Genomic DNA, 20499 nt, shown 5'->3' with positions numbered 1-20499 from the left:
AGCAAAATTTTGTACTGGAGACAAAGCCTATGTACAGACAGGGCTGGATTAACTCTCCCGTGGGCGTGGAGCTATTAGATTTTGTGGGGCCCCTGTATACAAGTCTTTTTCCTAATTTAAAACAAAATGATCACAATTATGGCATCGAGACTATTAACACTATACTAAACTTGTCTTTTAATTAACGTAAAGCCGTTCTGTGGTTACATTTCAGTCTTCAAACATGTAGAATATAGTTAAGTTAATTCGAAATAGCCTACTTCTTCCCTTAGAACAGCTGTTATATTAGTGTCTTTCTGGGAGGGAGTTTGGGTGCAAAAGGGGGCTGCAGGCTGAGAATGTTGGGGTGCAGGAGAGGGTGAGGGATGTGGAGTCTGGGAGGGAGTACGGTACAAAAGGGGATTCTGACCTGGGCCCGGGGGTTAGGGTGCAGGAGGGGGTGCAAGGTGCAGGCTCCAGCTGGGAGGCACTTACCACAGGCAGCTCCCAGCCAGCTGCTGGCACGTGTCTGCGCACCCCTCAGGGGAGGGGGACAGCGTGTCTTCATGCACTGCTCACTCCTGCAAGCACCGCCTCTGCAGCTCCCATTAGCTGGTTCCTGGCCAATGGGAGCTGCGGGGATGGTGCTGGGGGCAGGGCAGCGTGTGGCGCTGCCTCCCCTCTCGCAGCAGTGACCGCACAGATGTCCCAGCAGCCGGCCATTTCTGGGAGCGGCATGGGGCCATGGCACACAGGCAGCCTGCCAGAGCCCTGCTGCACTGCTGGAGTTTTAGTGGTCTGGAGATCATGATCAACTGGCAAAGGCTCCAGGATTGACCAGTCAATCACGATCGATGTGTTGGTAACCACTGAATTGTATATAATTATGGATTTACTTTTGCAGGGCCTTCCTTAGCCCGAGGCCCTGGGCTGCAGCCCCTAAGGCCCCTGCATTAATCCGGCCCTGGTACAGGAACCAGTGGATAGTTGATGCATCATCTTCTTTTAAACACCTGCAAGCTTTGGAACTACAAAGCAACTATTTTTTTTTCCTTTTTAGTCCTTAATATGTCATGAAACAGTAAAAAACGCTGCCTCTGAGTTTGATTTAAGGAACTTTTAAAGTCTCTTTCACAGAAAAATTGGGGGAGATTTCCTTGATTCTTAACTGAAAAACTGTGGGTTTGTTTTTTCTCTCTCTTTTTATTGGTGTGAGAGGAGCCATAATATATGCAGAAACTGATTTACAGTGATGTCACCAGGCTGTAACATGAGCAGCAGCTCTCCTTCCCTTAACTGATAGGCAGGCAATACACAGCTGGAGGGGGGAAACTGCAGCCCCTTGGATGGTAAGGAATGTGAGCACTTCTTAAAGCATTTGATAGTGTTCTAACACTTTGCCTGAAAGGAAATGGTAGGGGTGATCTCTTGTTTATTACTGAAGTCTGGTGTACTTGCAGCATTGTAGTTTTACTAAAAAATAGCTATTTGTAAACCCTGGCTTAAAGGGGAACTGCAGGCATTTGAAAAAATGGTAAATTTGTAATTTTTCAAAAATAGGGAAAGGGAATATAGTCTAAAGCGTGATTAGCAAAATGTGAGACAGCCATTATCTCCCTGAAACGCTCAACTGCTCATTTCCTGTTTCCTCTACTAGAATGAGCAACATACATAAGAGAGACAAGATGGGTGAGGTAATCTAAGCTCAAAGGCTTGTCTCTTTCATCAGCAGAAGTTAGTTCAATAAAATTACCTCACCCACCTTGTAGTTAATATCCTGAGACCAACATGGCTACAAGGACAGTGCAAACAATACAAATAGAACAGAAAAGGCCTCTCACTGCAACCAGAGCTGCATTGGCATTTTGCCAGGATTCCAAAGATTGCATTAAATTTTCATATAATTTACACATCATTTTATGTAATGCACACAGTGGTAATACCTCTCTTCCTTGGATAGTACATTTTTTGTTTTGTCTTTTTAAGTAATTGAATTCTGCACCTTAGCAGCTTTGTCCTCTCCCTAAACTAAAGTTACAGGAAGAAGACAGCTGAGCCTGGCATCTGCATTTTACGAGAGCCAATGCAGCTGATTGCATCAATACACACATTGCTCATTCTTGTAACACCCATAAATATAGGTTGAAAAAGCTATTATTTTCATTCCTTTGTAACTTTCTCAAAACATCCTTGGAGGTGGAAATTTCTCATGCTTCATTTCACCCTAGAGGTGAATTTTATTTTTGGAAATTTTTAATTTATTGTAGCATGAAATATATATTCCCCCAAAATATTATACTTTTCAAAACCATTGCTACCTCAAACATTATTTAGTGTTTCAGCTTCAAACATGCCAACAGTAGTTCTTCTCACTTTTTCATGGTAACTTGAAAGAAATTTTATTCAGAGGAGGTAAGGGATTGAAAGTGACCCAGATAAAGTTCTGTTGCTCAGGAAACCAGAAGTTGATAAATGCTGAGTATCCATACCCCCTTTTCCCCTATACTCACTCAAGTTAGTGGTGTTCCAAAACCTTTGTTAAGAAAAGGTGCTGGGATCAGACCAGAGACCCCAGATCCAAGCAATCCCCAAGTTCAGGCTTTGCAGTGAATACAAAGGAGAACAGGGGGTTTTGGATCTAATCTTGGCACTTTTCACCTTTAGCCCTCCCAATTTCTGGACCTGGTGACAGTGGAGTCAAGGAGAAGATGAATGGTAAAAGCTCCTGCTGCCAATACTTCTAGTAATTTTAATAACCGCGTCAGGAGTGGGGAGAAGTCTGCTAATGACATGTACTAGAATGTATAACTATAATTGCTCACAGTACAATAGTAAGATTCCTGAGAGGTACTGGAGAAAAGTTAGAATATTGACCTGTTTTGAATCTATTAAAAGAAAAAAAGTGCTTAGAGAGTAGATTGATGGATATGGTGTAAAAATTTGCAGTAGACAGAAACAAGATTATCTCGACAATCATTACCACACAACCATCTACCCACTGAGTGAAGCTTATAATATACAGTCCTTTCCCTCAAACCTACAGACCACAAACTGGTTAGAGATGAAGAGCTAAAACATGGAGGTTTTTTTTGTCAAATGTGGACAATTTCATGTGTCCTTTTTATGCCCCTCTTCCTTTATAGATAACCCTTTTTCCTCCTTCCCTTTTCTTCCCAGTTTTGAGGGGGGTTCCCCCCCCCTTTTGTGTGCTTTTCCCCCCTGGCAAATCTTGTTTGCACTTTTCCAACTCTTAGGGTGACCATATTTCCCAAAGGGAAAACAGGACACCATGTGGGGCTAGCAAGTTGAACTGGAGCTGTTTATTCATTAAAATATTGATGAATCTTTTTCATTATTCAGCCAGCTCTCATAATTACAATAGCTTCCCTATCACAGAAATTTTTACAGTGTAGGTAGGACCTAGGGAGGTACGATTCTAATTAGCTTCTCTGCAGAAACCCTTTACACACAGAGCATGCCACAAAGGGCACAGGCTGCTGTCAGTGTAGAGCATTATGGCCTTGTTTACGCTGGGAATTTCAACCATTGGTGTTGAGCTACCCCTAGTGTAGAGAAGAAAAACTGCTGTAAGCTGGGATGGTCACTGGTGCAGTTTATTCTTGCTTGAAACAGGGATAAAACGCATCAGTGCAAATTGTAGATTGTGATGACTTTGCTTGTCTACACTAGGAGTTTTTGCTGGTACAACTATGCTAGGGGCTGTCCACTGATAGATGGAACGGGTGCAAATCAACTGTTGCTGGCTTTCGGGAGCTGTCCCACAATGCCCCACACTGACAATACAATCAATACAAATGCTCCAGGTGAGGACACGCACTATCAACAGAAGGAGCCAAGTGTGCGTGCACACAAGTGATTTAATAACTGCAGTGGCTGTATGCTGACGTAAGGTAGGCCGACACAATTGTAGTGTAGACATGGCCTTAGTATTTATGAGCTCCAGACAAAAATGTTGCAAGCAAGTTTGCACTTGTTTACTGAGGGCATATCCACAATTACAGTGTAGCTTCTCCCATCACTGTAGGTACTCCACTTCCTCAAGTGATGGGAGCCATACTGTTGGGAGAAACCCTCCTGTCGACGTAGCACTGTCATTAGTGAGAACCCCAGGAGTAAATAAGTCTCTGGAAGCTTTGGGGTTTTTTTTATCCATGTGCCAATTAAAACTGATGGAGTTTGAGACCAGGGTAAATGGAATTGGTGTAAGCTCCATTTTTACAGTGCAGCCAGTCTACAGTCATGCAAAAATTCTGAAGGTAGACAAACTCTCAGCTGTCAAACCATCTTGAACCCTTCCAGTGACAAGTGCCCCCAGCCAGAACCAGGCACACATGAGCATGCCTGTGGTTGGATATCCATATATGGAAATTAAGAGCCACTTTTACTTCCATGATCAGACATTTACCTACTTAACTTGGGACGTATCCTTCACCAGGCTGAGCCCCTGGGAGTTAAGGGTAGTTGACACCTTACAGGACTGGACCCTTAGGGCATTGTTTGCATGTTGTTTCCAGAGATTTCCCCAGGAATTGAGATTAGAGGGGATGTTTGAGTGTACAGGGGGGTTGGAAAACAACGAAATTGGTGACACTAGTTGTCCACTGGTGGTGATGGGGGAGTTCAGGGCGGGCAGTGTACACCCTCCCTCCCTCCCCCCTGGGAGGTTTAGGGAAATTCTTGTTTCCTATTTGAATGTTCAATCAGTCAGAACCTGTGTATGTACTGAGGGGAGCACCCACATCCCAATGTACTTCTGCAGTGGGACAGCATATTTAATGGCTGTTCATGCAATGTAATTGCCATGAGTTTATATATGCTACAAATACAATGTAAAAACAGAAATCCAGGGTGATTAAATAGAGACAAAAGGAGGTAGGAACACACAGAAGATAGCTTCTGACCACTTGCATCTGAAGAAGTGGGTATTCACCCACGAAAGCTCATGCTGCAGAACGTCTGTTAGTCTATAAGGTGCCACAGGATTCTTTGTTGCTTTTAGAAGATAGCTGGCATTATTTGATACAAGAAAAGAGGCAACGAGTTCTTTGCACAATAGATCTTCTACTGAAAGAGAGAAAACACCAAGCAACGTAAAACAAACCCAGTCAGCCCAATGAATAAAAGGTGTTTCTACAATGACTTCAGTGGGAAGAAGATTTTACGCCCAGAGTGGGGAAAAAAGTCAGGTGTTAATAAGAAAGGCAGAGATATAATGCTACAGTAAGCAAGGAATGAGTTAAATGGTATTGTATTAAGTGGGATGAGAATGCGAGATTCTGGTAGAAGTCAGAATTTGAATGATGAATTTTTCATACTGGTCTGTGTCTGCTTTAAGTTTGAAATGCCAAGAATCTGTGGCACTGCAGCTTCACATCCCAGCAGGGGCAACTCATTTCATCCTCCCATAGCAAATCTATTAAGTAATACACTGTTCCTTGTATGGAAATATTTGGGATGAGAGCTGACTTGTGCTGTAATAATATTAAAGGTGCCATTTTGTTTTCATACAGGAAAGGGTTGCTCTTGGCCAAAATCCCTAACTCCCTGCCCTCCTCTTCTGTTGCATGCTGCGTGTTGGCTGGTTACCATTATCCATTCTATAGATGGCTGCATTCACTGATGCCATACATACATTACTGTAAAGTACTTTTAGATCCTTTGTGACGAAAGATGCTATAGAGGTGGACAGTGATATAATTATAAATTGTGATTCCAATGATATCATCAGTTAGATGGCAGATGGATCAATACTATTATGAGTATTTGATATTATTATGAGGGCAATATTTTTCAATGGCAGCTTGAGTGGATAGAATGTTAACTATAGATTCATATTTTGTTTAATGTTTTGGAAAACAATTCAAAAGGGCTGATAGTAAGATTGGAAGCTATAGGAACAACAAGGAGTCAGGTGGCACCTTAAAGACTAACAGATTTATTTGGGCATAAGCTTTCGGGTAAAAAACCTCACTTCTTCAAAAGCTATAAGGGCTCCCTCATTTGTTTATAGATAGTATTGCATGTCCTTTTAAGCAACAGAAGCTTATTATGACTAAGATTGTTAGGAATGTTTTGTTGATAAGTAGTTTATTGAAGTTAGGAGAAGTCATGCCCAGTAGGGGTTACTATGAGCTATGTGTTTTTAAAAAAATTACTTATAAAAGGACTAGCTAACAGAGTGTACTTTGGAGCAGTTCTCTGAAGCTATCCTGAGAATCTTTTCCCCTGACATCCTACTCCTTGGCAGGGAAGTGACTGGCCATTGCTGACCTGCTTCTAGTTACTCAATACCATCTCAGATTTTAGGTAATTATTTGGGATATTCTAAACCTATTGCTTTTGTCTGTGTGTGCTTAAATCTAATAAATACTAGTTTTGGATAAGAGCATACTTATTTGTATCAATATTTCATCAGCTGGAAGTGCTGGGTTCCCATTGATTTATCCCTGACACTGCCTGGAGTGAAACAGTTAAGTTACCGCTACTTTGAGTTTTAAGACTCCAGTGACAACACCACCGCCACTGAGGAGCGATGGGGGCAGGAAGTGGGGTAGGGGAGGGTTTGGAGCTTTCTGTGGCTGGGGGAGGTTTCTGGGGGTGGGTATGATCTGGTCCCTGTCGCTGCTTGCAGGGGAAGAGGAGCTGAGCCTCTCACAGGTTAGGAGCCACCGGCCGTGATGTCCCCAGCCCTGTGGTGATTTACCTGTCCACTGGCTGCTCTGGGCACCCAAAATGATGTGCCTGCACTGCTGGGTAGAGGCAGATGACCATTCTTGTGGCTTCCCTTTGCTTCCCCTTCAGATGTCATTTTTCTGTGGGGAAGCAAAGAAATCTGCAAGGGATATGAATTTTGTGCATGTGCAGTGGAACAGAATTCTCCCAGGAGTAAGGTACTGGCATTTTAAGCATCATGTTGTCTAGACCTGCTCTGAGTGGACTTTAAAAGATGCACGTTGCCACTTGAGGTGATTCCACAGCACAATTAAGAGATAATATATATAATTACTGATAATTTATTCTTATTGCTATCCTTTGACCTCTCTCCCTGTTATGGTTCCCAAACATGCTATGGTGCTGCTGTGAAATGCTTTTGCTCTCTGTTTTCACCACCTGGGGTAAGTTTGGGGTAAGTTCTTCAGAACCACATGTTTTTACAGCCTAGGGATATGTGTGTGACTTTCACTAATGGAATGCATGGCCTATATTCAGCAAAGCATGTGTTTAAAGCCCATTAATTTAAAGTATCTTCTATGAGATTTAAGCATGTGTTTAAATGCTTTGCTGAATCAGGCTTTAGTAGTCTGTGGGCAATAGATATTTCCTCTCTTACTCATTTTTATTCATAATATTTGCTGTTTTGCTTGATATGGCCAATACAAACCTTTTCAACTAGTGAACCTCATTGACAGTACAAAATAAAGCACCATCTGTGTTACCTCAAGCAAATCTGACAGAAGCTTTAAACACTTTCAGCCCCCCTGAGCGGAGTTAATTCTTGTGTTTAATCTGGAGGTAAGCAGTAGCAGTTTTCCAGCAGGACACTAAGGGGCAGCTGCGTACCAAAGAAATGATTCCCAACAGTTATATATGCACCAACTAAATGAAAGCTGATTTTCACACTGTTTTATATAGCAATATAATGTTGGCATTATGTGGAAATACAGAATGAAGCCAGTTTCAGCACCCTCACTCCCATTGCCTTTGGGCAGTATTTATTGCTTCTCACAGATAGAGATTGGGTCCATCTGTGTGTTACCGCTAGACTGGAACTTTTCAACTCATGGAACCAGAGACTGAAGGCAAATGCTCCCAAAATGGCCCTCTTGCCTCTTCCGTCAATTAACATACACAAACTGTGCTTTATGATTTACACTGGCTCCCCATTCAATGGTGAAGAGGCCATCTCTGCACAGGGCCCCACCCTGTGGAGCTCATCTCTCCCAATATTATTATTAATTGTATTACAGTAGCACCTAGAGGCCCCAACAGGGAACCCGATCCCCTTCATACACATAGCTAGAGACAGTTCCTGCCCCGGAGAGCTTACAGTCTAAATAGACAAGAGAAATACAGAGTGGGAGAAAGGAAGGATTATTATCACCATTTTACACATGGAGAACTGAAGCACAGACAGATTAAATAACTTGACCAAGGTCACAGAAGAAATCTGTGGAAGAACCAGGGACTGAACCCAGTCAACTGCCTTAACCAGAAGTACCTTTGTCTTGGGCAAAAACTTAGTCAGGGGCTTGCAAAGAGACTACTTCTATGTACAGTACATGGCAATGAAGGGATCATTTAGGGGCCTAATCCTGCAAGGTGCTAAGTGCCACCAGCAAGGTGATGAGCATCCAGGGCTCCTAGTGGAGTCAGTGGGGGTCAGGAGATGCTCAGCACTTTGCAGGGTTGGGCTGTAGAGCGCTTCATTATTTATTTATTAAGGGCTAATGACAATGAGCCTGACCGTGCCATGCTGAGGTGTGGATGTGCAAGGTGGGGCGGGCACACGTAATCTTCCCCCTTCCTTGCCTGAGTCAGGCGCAGTTGCAATCTCTGTGGTCACCAGAGCACAGGAATTGTTCCATGCTGGCTGATGTAGCCATGTTGGTAAAGCCCCTGAGGTAGACGCAACTATGCTGACACAGAAGGGTGCTTCTATGTCATTCGGGGACATGGTCCAGCTGTGCCGGTAGAATTCCTCCTGTCAGTTTATGCTGCATCTCCAGCAGGGGGCTCTGCTAGCATAGTTATATCAGCCTAGCTGTATCCCCAAAGCATTTGTAGCATAGGTAAGCCCCCCCCCCCCAGTCACCCCTCTGCACCTGCTAGTACAGGCTAGCTGGCCAGCCATGGCAAGGAATGCATACTCCACCACCCTCAGGGGTGGAATAGTGGGCATGCTCCCTGGGTACATGGGGAGTGGGGATCTGGAGTGTATAGTGGCTTCCAGAATTCACAAACACCCTCAAAGCTGGGTTGTGCCTTAATGGCATAGTTTGACCCTATGTGTGAGAGCCTTAAATGAGATGAAGAGAGGGGACATTAATAATGTGGATTAGAAGAAATGTTTACTGCCCCACCCCCGACACACATCCACACCTGTTTAAAATTCATGTGAGTTTGAAGTAGGATGAAACGAGTCAGTCAGAATTACTATTATGAAAGGAATGTTTTTGTCTTATTAATGAGTGGATTTCCCACAAAGGAAATTACCATCTTGGCCTGGTCTGGAAGCTGATGTAATGCCAAGTGCTAATTGCATCTTGAACTGCCAAAGCCAAGTGGCATTGGCTGCACAGTCTCTGGTTACAGAATGAAAGAGAGCTACTCTGGGGCTATGTAACTAGATTCTGCCTGACAGGAAGAAAAGCCAGTGGTATGCCAAGGCGTTGCCTACACTGGGTATTTTGCACCAGTTGGTAGACCTGCTGTGCTGATGTAAAAAGTGACTTGACAAGTGTGGTTACCTAAAGGCCAGAAAAAGCAAAAGAATGTTCAGTGGCAAGTACCTCTTTGTCACTTAAACTTAGGGCCAGTCTAGTGATGCTTTCTGTAATATTTGTCAATCAGCCGTATTTCTACTTATTTTTATTTATTTATTTATTTATTTATTTATTTTTAATCTCTGTCTTTCTTTAAAATCACCAGGAAAATAGTCTGTTGCTTATGGCAACTTGACCTCACTGCTGTGAACTGGTAGCTGAGGCAGTTACTGATGGAGGCCTTGGAGAGAGAAACTGAACTCTGACTTCTGGGGAAGCAAAGCAAGGAGTAGGCAGTGGCTCAGGTAGAAGATCTCTGGCACAGAGGTTGCTCTTGTTTCTCTCCCATAACAGTGCCACTGGAGGACTGGCAAGGAACATTCTGGGCAGAGGGAGACCTAACTGACCTGAAAGTTACTAGCTAGGATTGCATCTATGCAAGCATTTGTATGCTGGGAAAGGAAGTGCAGAGAATACACCATATTGTCCAAATGGAAATCTAAACAGCATGAGATGAAGGTATTAGCACAACAATACTCTTTAGTTTGGGTGACTGTCAAAAAGCAACCCATTTAAAGGGGGCATTTAGGACCAGAACTCTTTGATTTAGGGGTTATAGGCCCCATAATCCCAATTCTGTTCCCTGTGATGCATTACAGTAACAATGGGATGGAAAACTGAAAGCAGAACAAACAGAATATAGTGAGAGAACTGAAAACAGATACTGAAGTGGAGAGGAGAACACAACTACATGAGGGAGGACATGGAAAACTCAGCTGAGGAAAGAAGGGAAAGAGATGTGAGAAGGGCACGCAGACCTGGGAAAATCCACGGAAAGAGAAGGAAATTAGAAAGGAGAAATTTGACTAGAAAAGCTATCCCCAGCAGCAGACAGGTGGACAAGGTAAGTAGCACATAACTACAAAGTGCTGTCTAGATAACAGCTCTTCGACTGAAAATATAAGATTTTATTGTACAAGAAAAGATAGTTTTGCACTTAACGTGTGATCTGAACCCCACAATGACACAGGATGGGATTTTTATCTGGATGTTAAAACCTAGGAAGCATTAGATATATGTCAGGCTTCTGGTTTAAACTGATTTTTCCTAGTAAGAGTGAAGCTAAAATGTTGATTAGAATTCATCAGTAAATATTTGTTCAAAATGAAACCTTCTTTATTTTATACTACATCCATTCCCCAGAGCCTCTGAGTTTCCCACATTCCTTCCAGTCAAGCCTTGTGCCACCGTTGGCTACAGAACTGATTAGCCAGGCATGCACCTGGAGTTGGATGAGGCTGGTCACTGAGAGCAGAAAAAGCAAATATGTACAGGGTGGAGGTAAGGGGTGTGTGCGCGGAGGAAGGGCTGAATTGCCTTCTCCAGCTCAGCAATTATTTGCAATAAGATATTGCCAGCATAGTCTGGGGCAAACGTTGAAAACCAGATGCTAACCAAGGGCCAGTTCTGCCACTCTTACTCATATAGATGGAGCAATACTTAATTGTGGCCTATACTGCCAGTTTGCCATCTGCTTTGGGGAGAGGCAGCATGTGGCTGTGCTGCCTCAGGAGCAGGCCTGGCTAGGAACTGAGATTCCGAGTGTCACGACAACTCCCTTTGTCTCCCCTGTAGGCCTAATTTGACTTGAGTAACTTGACACAAGTAAGGCCTCATGTCTCAACTGGCATGACTGGGAAGGTGAATGGAAGAATCAGTTGTAAGTAAGGGCATAACAAGCATTAAGCAGGAGTCAGTCTAGCTAAGATAAGTAGGTGATGGAGACAATGGACAAGACAAGTCTGGAATGTAGAGCTCAGGTTATACATGAACTGTACATGGACAGATCATGCTGTACAGGGACTGACTCCTGAAAAGTAACCAAGCCAATCATGAAGTGCGTGTTGCAATGTATAGTCAGGCAGTAGAGATGTATATAAGGCAAAGTTTTGCTGTGTAACTTTGGATTTGTGGTGTGCCCTGCGTCCACCCCCTGGCTCTGAGCATGGCCAGCTATGGCATCGTGTTGCTGTCAGATAGTGTTGCCGTCATCTGACTGACAAATTCCAGAGTTCAACTGAGTTTTTGGGAAGTGAGTGGAAGAGGGGCTCAATGGATCCTAACATCCCCTTATCCCAGGGGAAGGAGGTCACTTCTGGACTATACCAAGAGCACAATGCTCCTCCCACTGCCACAGCTCCGTTGTGCTAGCCAGCATGTAGTGGGGAAGCACGTGGAGCCAAGACTCCACCCATTATATGCCCACTTGTGTGGAATGGGGAGGAGTGGCCCCCCACAGAGGCTGGTCTTCCCCCATTCTGGGGCCCACCATGTCATAGCCCACACAGAAGAGTAAAGGAGTGCCTTATGCCTCCAACACCTCTGCACACATGTGGGCAAGGGCCAATCTTACCCAACGTGTGTAGCCCCATGGAAGTTGGATGGGCTATTTGTGCAGTAAGATACTATCCAGCATGGGTAAGGGGGACAGAATCTGGCCCTATATGGTGGACCAACATACACTAGTCACACCATCCAATATGAAAACACTTCTAAACTTGCCACTACGTCTTGGACGGCAATGGATTTTACAGACTGTATTTCCATATTTAAGAGCAGGATCAAGCTCCTCTTAGTTATCAGCTGATGGGAGGAGGGCAGCGCTGGGACTGTCTGAAAGGAGCACACAGAACATGAAGGGGATACATCTTAAATGCTGGAGCTATATTAGCTAAGGCAGGAGATCAGGCTGTGTTTCATTTTGTTTCTGATTTATAGGTCAGGAAGTTGAGATAAAGTTTGGTCATCAGCTATGAAGGGAATTTATATAGGGCCTGATCCCACTGGGATCCTTTCCATTGACTTCAGTGGGCTGTCATTAGCTAGCAAGATACAGTACAGCCTGTATTAAGACAGAGCAGGTAATGCAGCTTGAAAGGAAGACGAAAGTAATTCATTGATTTCTATTAATTTGGGGTAACCATCTAATTTTCTAGGGCAATGGTTCTCAACCAGGGGTACACGTACCCCAGGGGGTATGCAGAGGTCTTCCAGAGGGCACATCAACTCATCTAGATTTTTGCCTAGTTTTACAACAGGCTACTAGCAAAGTCAGTACAAACTAAAATTTCATACAGACAATAACTTGTTTATTCTGCTCTATATACTATACAGTGAAATATAAGTACAATATTTATATTCCAGTTGGTTTATTTTATAAGTATATGGTAAAAATCAGAAAGTAAGCAATTTTTCAGTAACAGCGTGCTGTGATACTTTTGTATTTTTATGTCTGATTTTTGTAAGCAAGTAGTTTTTAGTGAGGTGAAACTTGGGGGAAAGGTCGAGAGCCACTGCTCTGGAGCCTGATCCTGAATGGCACTGAGCATCCTCCACTTTCATTGAAACCCCCTGGAAGGGGAGAGCATTCAGCATCTTACAGGATTCCTCAAACAGAAGAGCCAAGCAAATTCATGACAGTTTCTTGGGAAACAAATGAAAAGAATCTCTTGACAAGAGAGCTTTGGCACAGGTGATCATGCTATTAAATATAAACCAGCCCCATGGAATAAAGAGTTTCTTAAACAATTAGCTAAAGTAAAGTAGTCAGGGTATTGGAAGGGGCTATGCAGATTATATCATTGTATAAATTATTGAGCTGGTGTCGGGGAAAAGACAGATATAACTACCTCTCTCATGTCCTGCGGGTGGGGGTGCTGAAAGTTTATACGTCTCATCTGAAAGTTATACTCATTGCTTTCTCTGCTTAGCTAATTGAATTTACAATATTCAGTAGCTAGATGGTGAATGTGGTTTAGAGAGATACATGCTGAATTATATATTCGACTGTGGATGTTCCGTAGTTTTCAGTACCCTTCATTTGTGGATGCAGCAGCTCTTAACTTCTGCTGTTTATTTAATAGTCTTATTCAGGTGTTTTTATTTGTCTTGATTAATAAACATTTCTGAGCTATGATGTAGGTATTAGTGATCACAGGAAGATACAAGCCTGAATGGCCCTGGCTGCTTAAGATACAACCTCTATCCTTCTGCACCATCTCAACAGTGGTGAGTAAATGGAATGATCCTCCTCACAGTACCCAGATTTATGACTAAGGGCTATATAACCATGGGTAACGACATCACCAGGCTGCCTCCCCATAGAACCCTGTGGGTGTTAGCCACCCCAAAAGGGAGAGCAAGTGGATAGTGCCATGGAGTGGAGCACATGCTGCATTCCATGCATAGGTATGGTACAAGGTGAGAGCCCTCTACACAGTAGGTGCCTCCTAGAATCCCTGCTGGGATGGGGTACCTCTGTGAGACACCCCTCCCCCATTGTGGGTCTTTGTATAATACGCACAACTGAGCCCCATATGTTTACATAGATTTTTCAGGTAGATACAATCAAAGAGAATGGGGAGCACCTTGCCCTGATGGCAAAGGAGATAGGCAGATGAGAAATGACATCTATCTATCAAGATGCCTATGTGGCTCCCATCATTGTAGTATATGAGTGCCTCACACCGATTTAAAATAGAAATGGCGATAACAATCTCTCTCTATTTCTTCCTAGGCTGTAGGATAAATAGTTGGATTTATACATAGCATTTCTGTGCTTGTTTACATTTGTGTGCCAGAGAAAGAGAGAGAAAGAGAAACTAAGTGCATGAAATGAGTTTTGTATTTAGTTCCAAAGGTGGTGGGAGCCTGTGGTGAATTTTCTCTTGGGGGGTGGGAGGCAAGCTGAATAATGCAGGTCTTACTCCTGTACAAGCTTTGTCTTCCATACCCACAAGGCTTCCCCTTCCACCCGGTAGGCAGCAGTGTCATGGGTCCATTGGAACGTAGGTGTCATGGGAGGTCCTGGTCAAAGAGAGAGAGGTAATTCTTAGGTAGCTAGGGCCAATCCTCTGGAAGGCTTTGATTATCAGGACAGAGGCTCTGAACTGGGCTCTGTACTCATTGGGGAGCCAGATCAGAGAGAGGAGCTCAGTGATGATGCATAATCTGTGTGGCCAAGTAGATAAACTGCTGCCTTTGGTATCATTTGGAGCTTTTCAGTGTGTTTGGCTTCATTGATCAGTATGGTGAGAGAGACAGGAAAAGAATGTAGCACAGGAAGAGAATACCCGCTGGGTATTGGGGTGAATGGGAATAGAATTATAGAATCATAGATTAGGGTTGGAAGAGACCTCAGGAGGTCATCTAGTTCAATCCCCTGCTCAAATCAGGACCAGCACCAACTAAATCATCCCAGCCAGGGCTTTGTCAAGACGGGCCTTAAAAATCTCTAAGGATGGAGATTTCACCACCTCCCTAGGTAACCCATTCCAGTGCTTCACCACCCTCCTAGTGAAATAGTGTTTCCTAATATCCAACCTAGACCTCCCCCACTTCAACTTGAGACCATTGCTTCTTGTTCTGTCATCTGCCACCACTGAGAACAACCTAGCTCCATCCTCGTTGGAACCCCCGCTGCAGGTAGTTGAAGGCTGCTATCAAATCCCCCATCACTCTTCTCTTCTGCAGACTAAATAACCCCAGTTCCCTCAGCCTCTCCTTGTAAATTGGAGATAAAACATGTTCCCAAACTCTGAGGGCCCATAGGAGGAGATTCTCACTGGAGGGCCCTTGACTCTTAATTTCACTTCCCTCTTTGGTTTGACAAAGACCAAGCACAAGTCTGTTGACCTGGGGAGCAGATGCAGGATTAATCTGTTAATTTACTCAGGGGCCTTTGTGTAAGAGAGGTGATCTGGTTTTCTCCTGCATGCATTCATACCCTGATGAGGACCTTATCAAGCAAGGGCCTGATTCACAAAGGAATTTAGACTCCTAAAGATTCAGATGTGTGCCTAATGGGATTTCAGTGGAAGTGAGGCACCTAAATACATTTGAGTATCTGGGGCCTACGCACTTTTGGAAATCTCACTGGGTATCTATTTGCATCTTGAGGGGTGCCTAAATATCTTTGCAAATCTGGCCCCAAGTGCCTGGACATTAAGGTTTGCTGCTTTAGAAATGCACACAGATTAGATTAGATTGTGGTTTTGTTTGGAGGGAGTTACTTTGAGTTGATTTTTGTCAGTGTCATTTCTAATTTTGCTCTCCAGGCCTCCTCTTGGGCCCATTTTTAAAAGGTCAAACAATAAAAGAATAAATATTTTGCATGCACCATTTACAGCACTTCTGTTGATTTCAGTGAATTTTTTTGTGACGAGTTCATAGTGAAAAAAATTATTAAACAGAGTAAACAAATACCCATGGAATCAGAAACATACCTTTTCTTTGTGACCATTCCAGGAAAGTATGCTTGTATCTGTGTGTCTAGATATCAATAAAGCACTTAATCGCTATAGTAGACAGATGTGTGTCCACGTGTTTTAGAAATTAGGTGGACATTAGCTACAGTGTTCCCTATGTGTATTTTCTTGGTAACCTTTCATCTAGTCTGTAAAATTGATAAGGCTCAGTTTTCACTATATGATATTGCCAGTGACTTTCCTGTTATCCATATCTTTGTAAGAGCTCTCCCTTGGTTTACACAAAGCAATCTTTCCCCTTCACCTGATCTTTATTTTTAGTTATTTTCCCAATCCTCAGCTTCCTAGCAACTAATTGTATTTCCACCCTCTTCTATTTTAATGATACAATCGCTCTTCTCTTTACAGAATGCTCAGTGAAGCCAGGCCCCGAAGGCCACTTGGGGACAGAAGCTCACACCTGTTCATTCCAGGTGACTTAAAAAACAGTAGGAACCAATAAAGTGAAAGCTGATGCTCCAGCATTTGAATCTGCTCTGATTGGTGATTTCCCTCTGAGCATCAGGGAAATCGGTGTGTTGTGGGGAGCTCTCAGTATAAATGTGTATATGATTTAGCTATCACTACTTGTTGACAATACTCTTTTGGTTGAACAGGTAGGAGATTATGTACTGGTATAATATGCTTTCTTTACGCCTGTGGTTTCAACTTGCTGTACAAATGTTTTCCTGTTGATCATACTGGATGCACAGTAGAGCTTTTGTTTAACCCTTCACATTTATTTTCCAGAGCTAATCTATGATGTCTGCAGTACAATGTCTTGTTTTAATATCACAGTCGAGCGGTATAAGCCGTCATTTGATTGTATGGATCAAATGAATAATTTTTTTCATTATTTATGACAGCTTCTGTTTTACAGCTGCACCAGGCAGCTCTCCATCTCCTCACATGCTTGAGTTCTATATAATTCATGTACAGTACCAATGATTTTTGTTCTCTGTCCTAGATCTGTTCCACTCCACAATATGCCTACACAGCTGGAGAATGCTATGGACACCTTGATCAAGATTTTTCACCATTATTCAGGCAAAGAAGGGGACAAATACAAACTGAATAAAGGAGAACTCAAACAGCTCCTTACCAGCGAACTCACTGATTTCCTTTCAGTAAGAGGCAGTTTCTACATCTCTTTAAATTAAGGTTTAGTGGGCGAGGGAAATAGCTACTGAAGGATTCTGAAAGAGCATTTCCTTATACAATCAAATCATGCTGTGGCAGCATCTAAACTATACAATCAAATGACAACTGTGTTTGTGGAGCCAAAGACAAAGCGCTAATATCAAGTGTCTTGTTTGATGAGTATATTAAAATTTGCACCTTTGCTTTGAACCACTAGTCATGAATGATGAAAACCACGTAAGTCACTGATTCTTCAGCTGCGTGTTTGAACATCAGTGCCAAATACAATCTAGAAATAGTAGAAAAAAGGATTTAGCTAAATCAGTTTTAATCAATTTAGTTAGAACTGAGTGTAGACCAGCCCTCAGCAAAATTGGGATACAATACAGGTATATAGTTCTCAGGAGGAGAGCGAATGTTTTAAGTGTAGGGAATGGAAATGACTGTGCAGTCCCAAACATAGGCAAACTGATCGCGATCAATGTCAGGAATGTTTCATGCTCTTTTAGGGCTTCTTCAGGCTTACAGTTGTATGGTACACATTTCTTCACAGGTTTATTGGCAATCCTGTAAGTTCCAAATATAGCTCCCTATCTGTACTGAACAGAGATAGTGCTGAGAAGAGCTCTCACAGTCATTGCTGATTTGAATTTATTTATGCACATCTGTTGTGTTCTTAAATTATTCAAACTGAAATTCTTATGGAATCTAGTACATAATTGAGTCCCTGTATTTTAGTAATCCTAACAATTCTGTGGTCTTTAACAATAACAGCAGGATTATTTTAAATCAATTTATGACATTTCTTGGACTGGATTTTTTTTTTTAATCCTGGCTATTGATTTATTATTATGGGAAGATTCTGTTGCCCTTACTCATATTGAGTAGGACCCGTACTTGCTAAGTAAGGTTCTACCAATTGTGACAAAAGAAGGCATTATCTGGTCCTATATAAATAACCTCTTGAAATTATAAATAGCATTAAAAAAAAACCAAACAACATTGATATGGTTGCTATTTTAAAATAAACATGAGCCAGATTTTCACTCGACAGCTCCCCAAATCTGGTTGCTTCATTTAAGTGCTTATTTGTTGCTGAGCTCTTTTGAAAACCTGGCCCTATTCTTTTAACCCAATTAATATTGATATACTGACACTTTTAATAAAAATTTTACACAGCACCTTCATTTTTAATTTTTAGAACAGATTGAAGGAATTGATGCTACTTACATTTTTAGCACATTACTGAATTGTACTATGATATACCAGAACTATACATTCAAGATGTGCACCACAGTTAAGTCATTTTCTTGTTTAACTGAGTACAGATTTGAGACACTGAAATAGTTAAAGATACAGTACGTGTAAAAAGAATTCCTGGAAGGCTTGTGGGTTTAGTGTGTGTATTTTCAAGAAAATGAAACACACTTTATATCTGTTATACAAATAATATCCAGGTAAATTATATTTAGGCTTGGAAGGATTAGATTTTCATCAGTACATGTTGGTAATCATCAATTTCACTATACACACACAGACCAAATAAAAATTATTTTTCCATTGATAATAATCAAAAGTTACAGCTAGGCACAGTAAGAACAATGCTCTTTGAGAACTTATAAGAATTTGATTTAAAGATGCTTCCTTGGTATATTTTGACATGCGAGGTTGACAATTTGTGTTTTAACTGTTGTAAAACTTCAACTCTTTAAATATTACCATCTACTGTCGTTCAATAATTTTTGTCTGACCCTCTCCATAATATCCCATACCTGCGAACATTTAAATTGCTAAACATAGAACAAAATGCTTAAAAACATAATTGTGCACAATGAGAAAATGTAAATAAATACAAATGGAAAAATGTTTAAAAATAAACTGAAATCAGTCAAATTATAAAAAATAAAAATGGAGTTCTGCCAAGCCTAACTACATTTAAGAAAGATCAAACTGAAGGTCAACAAATCTGTTGTTTTTTTTTATTTAATTTTCTTTTTTTCTTTCTAGTGCCAAAAGGATCCCCAGCTGGTTGATAAGATCATGACAGATCTGGATACCAATAAAGACAATGAAGTGGATTTTAATGAATTTGTCATTCTGGTTGCTGCTTTGTCTGTAGCATGCAATGACTTCTTTGAGGAACAGCTAAAGCAAAAGGAAATTGGAAATGATAAGTAAATGAACCACTGAGACACAACTGTAACTGAATCATGCTTAGTTAGCACTCATCGGCATTTTGTGACTGCAAACTATGTCGTGTTAATGTTATTAAATTGTAAGGACCAGGTCATCAGTTGGTGTAAAGCAGCAGGTCTTTGCTGACTTCAGTGGGCCCATATTGATTTTCACCACCTGAGAATCTGTCCCTAAGTATCTTCCAAGATTTATTTTCTGCTTTTACATCATGCATTTCTCACTTCCCTGAGGCAAGAGCTCCAGAAGATAGTTCACTTGACTCGAGTTTCTGAGTTTTCACCCTCCTACCTGTATTCACCCCTTTTTCATCTACCCTGCCCCACATCTAATGTGCTGCCCCATCCACTGGCATATATTCTTCCGGGAACTACAGTTTGCTGTCTGACTTTTAGAGCTGGTTCAAATCTTTCAAACACAAATTTTTCCTGATGAAAAATGGGTTATTTAAAAAAAAATTGGGGGTGGTGGGAATTTCATTTGACACAAGTTTTGAATGGGAAAATTTGAAATGAAATTTAATGAAAACTTTCATTGAGTTTTGAACTGAATATTTAATTTAATATTGAAGTGTCCTGTTGAAAACTCTAATTTTTTGGCAGACAAAAAAGGATGATTTTTTGGACCAGTTCTGCTCAGTTTGGGCCACCTTCTTCTCTGTTTTCATTTCTCAAGCCCTCCCTTCACTTGCACTGGTAGGCTGCAGTCATGCCTTCCTCCCATCCATTTGGACAGAATGCATGGCTTCCTTCAGCTTCCCAACCTTGCCTAGCTTCAGTTCTGTTGTGTTCTGCCCTCTGTTCAACCCCTTCTCTCAGCATAAAAGAGTTCATGCAGAGGATAAATTATTTAAATAAATGCGTAGAGGACTTTGTCAGCTGATTGCTTATAGGAGGGGTGGAAGAAGTGAGTCTTCAGGAGAGATGTAAATGAGGCCATGTGATTCTGTTTTCTTTGTGCTGCATCATTAAATGGGAGGAGTCTTTGGAGGCCTGCTGCAGGAGTTGTGGTGGGAGGATCTTGCCAGGGGGTGCAGACGCTCTGTTTTTCCCCTCACAGTGACTTTATATTTACTTTTTCTTCCTTCATTGTTTTCCTTAGTCTACAATAAAAGACAGCTGGCTTAAGACTGCATGATTTGCTCTTTGTGTATGGGGCAAAAAAAGTCACTTCAGATACTGTTTGGCTGGGCATGACCTAATAATGGCGTAACTAACTTATCTCTACCTCCCCAAACCTCAAACACCTTTCAATAGTGAATCTAATATTCATATGATTTTTGTTACATAATATAGCATTACAATTACCTAAGCCCTTATCAAAGTAGCATTCTGTAATTTAGGAGAGCATCATCAGCCACATCTGGGGCAGCTGGCATC

At 41.9% G+C, this 20499-nt stretch overlaps 1 protein-coding gene across 1 annotated transcript; it reads left to right on the top strand.

Moving 5' to 3' along the window:
- Window positions 1–16157: 16157 nt before the first annotated feature.
- S100Z (S100 calcium binding protein Z) lies at window positions 16158–20141 on the top strand. Its single transcript, XM_039544749.1, is given in 4 exon segments — window positions 16158–16176; window positions 16179–16221; window positions 16755–16914; window positions 18935–20141. Coding segments are annotated over 4 exon segments (393 nt in total). The 3' UTR covers window positions 19106–20141.
- The last annotated feature ends 358 nt before the right edge of the window (window positions 20142–20499 follow it).

The sequence above is a fragment of the Mauremys reevesii genome, linkage group 6, assembly GCF_016161935.1.
Source record: "Mauremys reevesii isolate NIE-2019 linkage group 6, ASM1616193v1, whole genome shotgun sequence".
Classification (NCBI taxonomy): Eukaryota; Metazoa; Chordata; order Testudines; family Geoemydidae; genus Mauremys; species Mauremys reevesii.
Note: the sequence above shows the minus strand (reverse complement) of the source record. Positions and strands in the feature narration are given on the sequence as shown.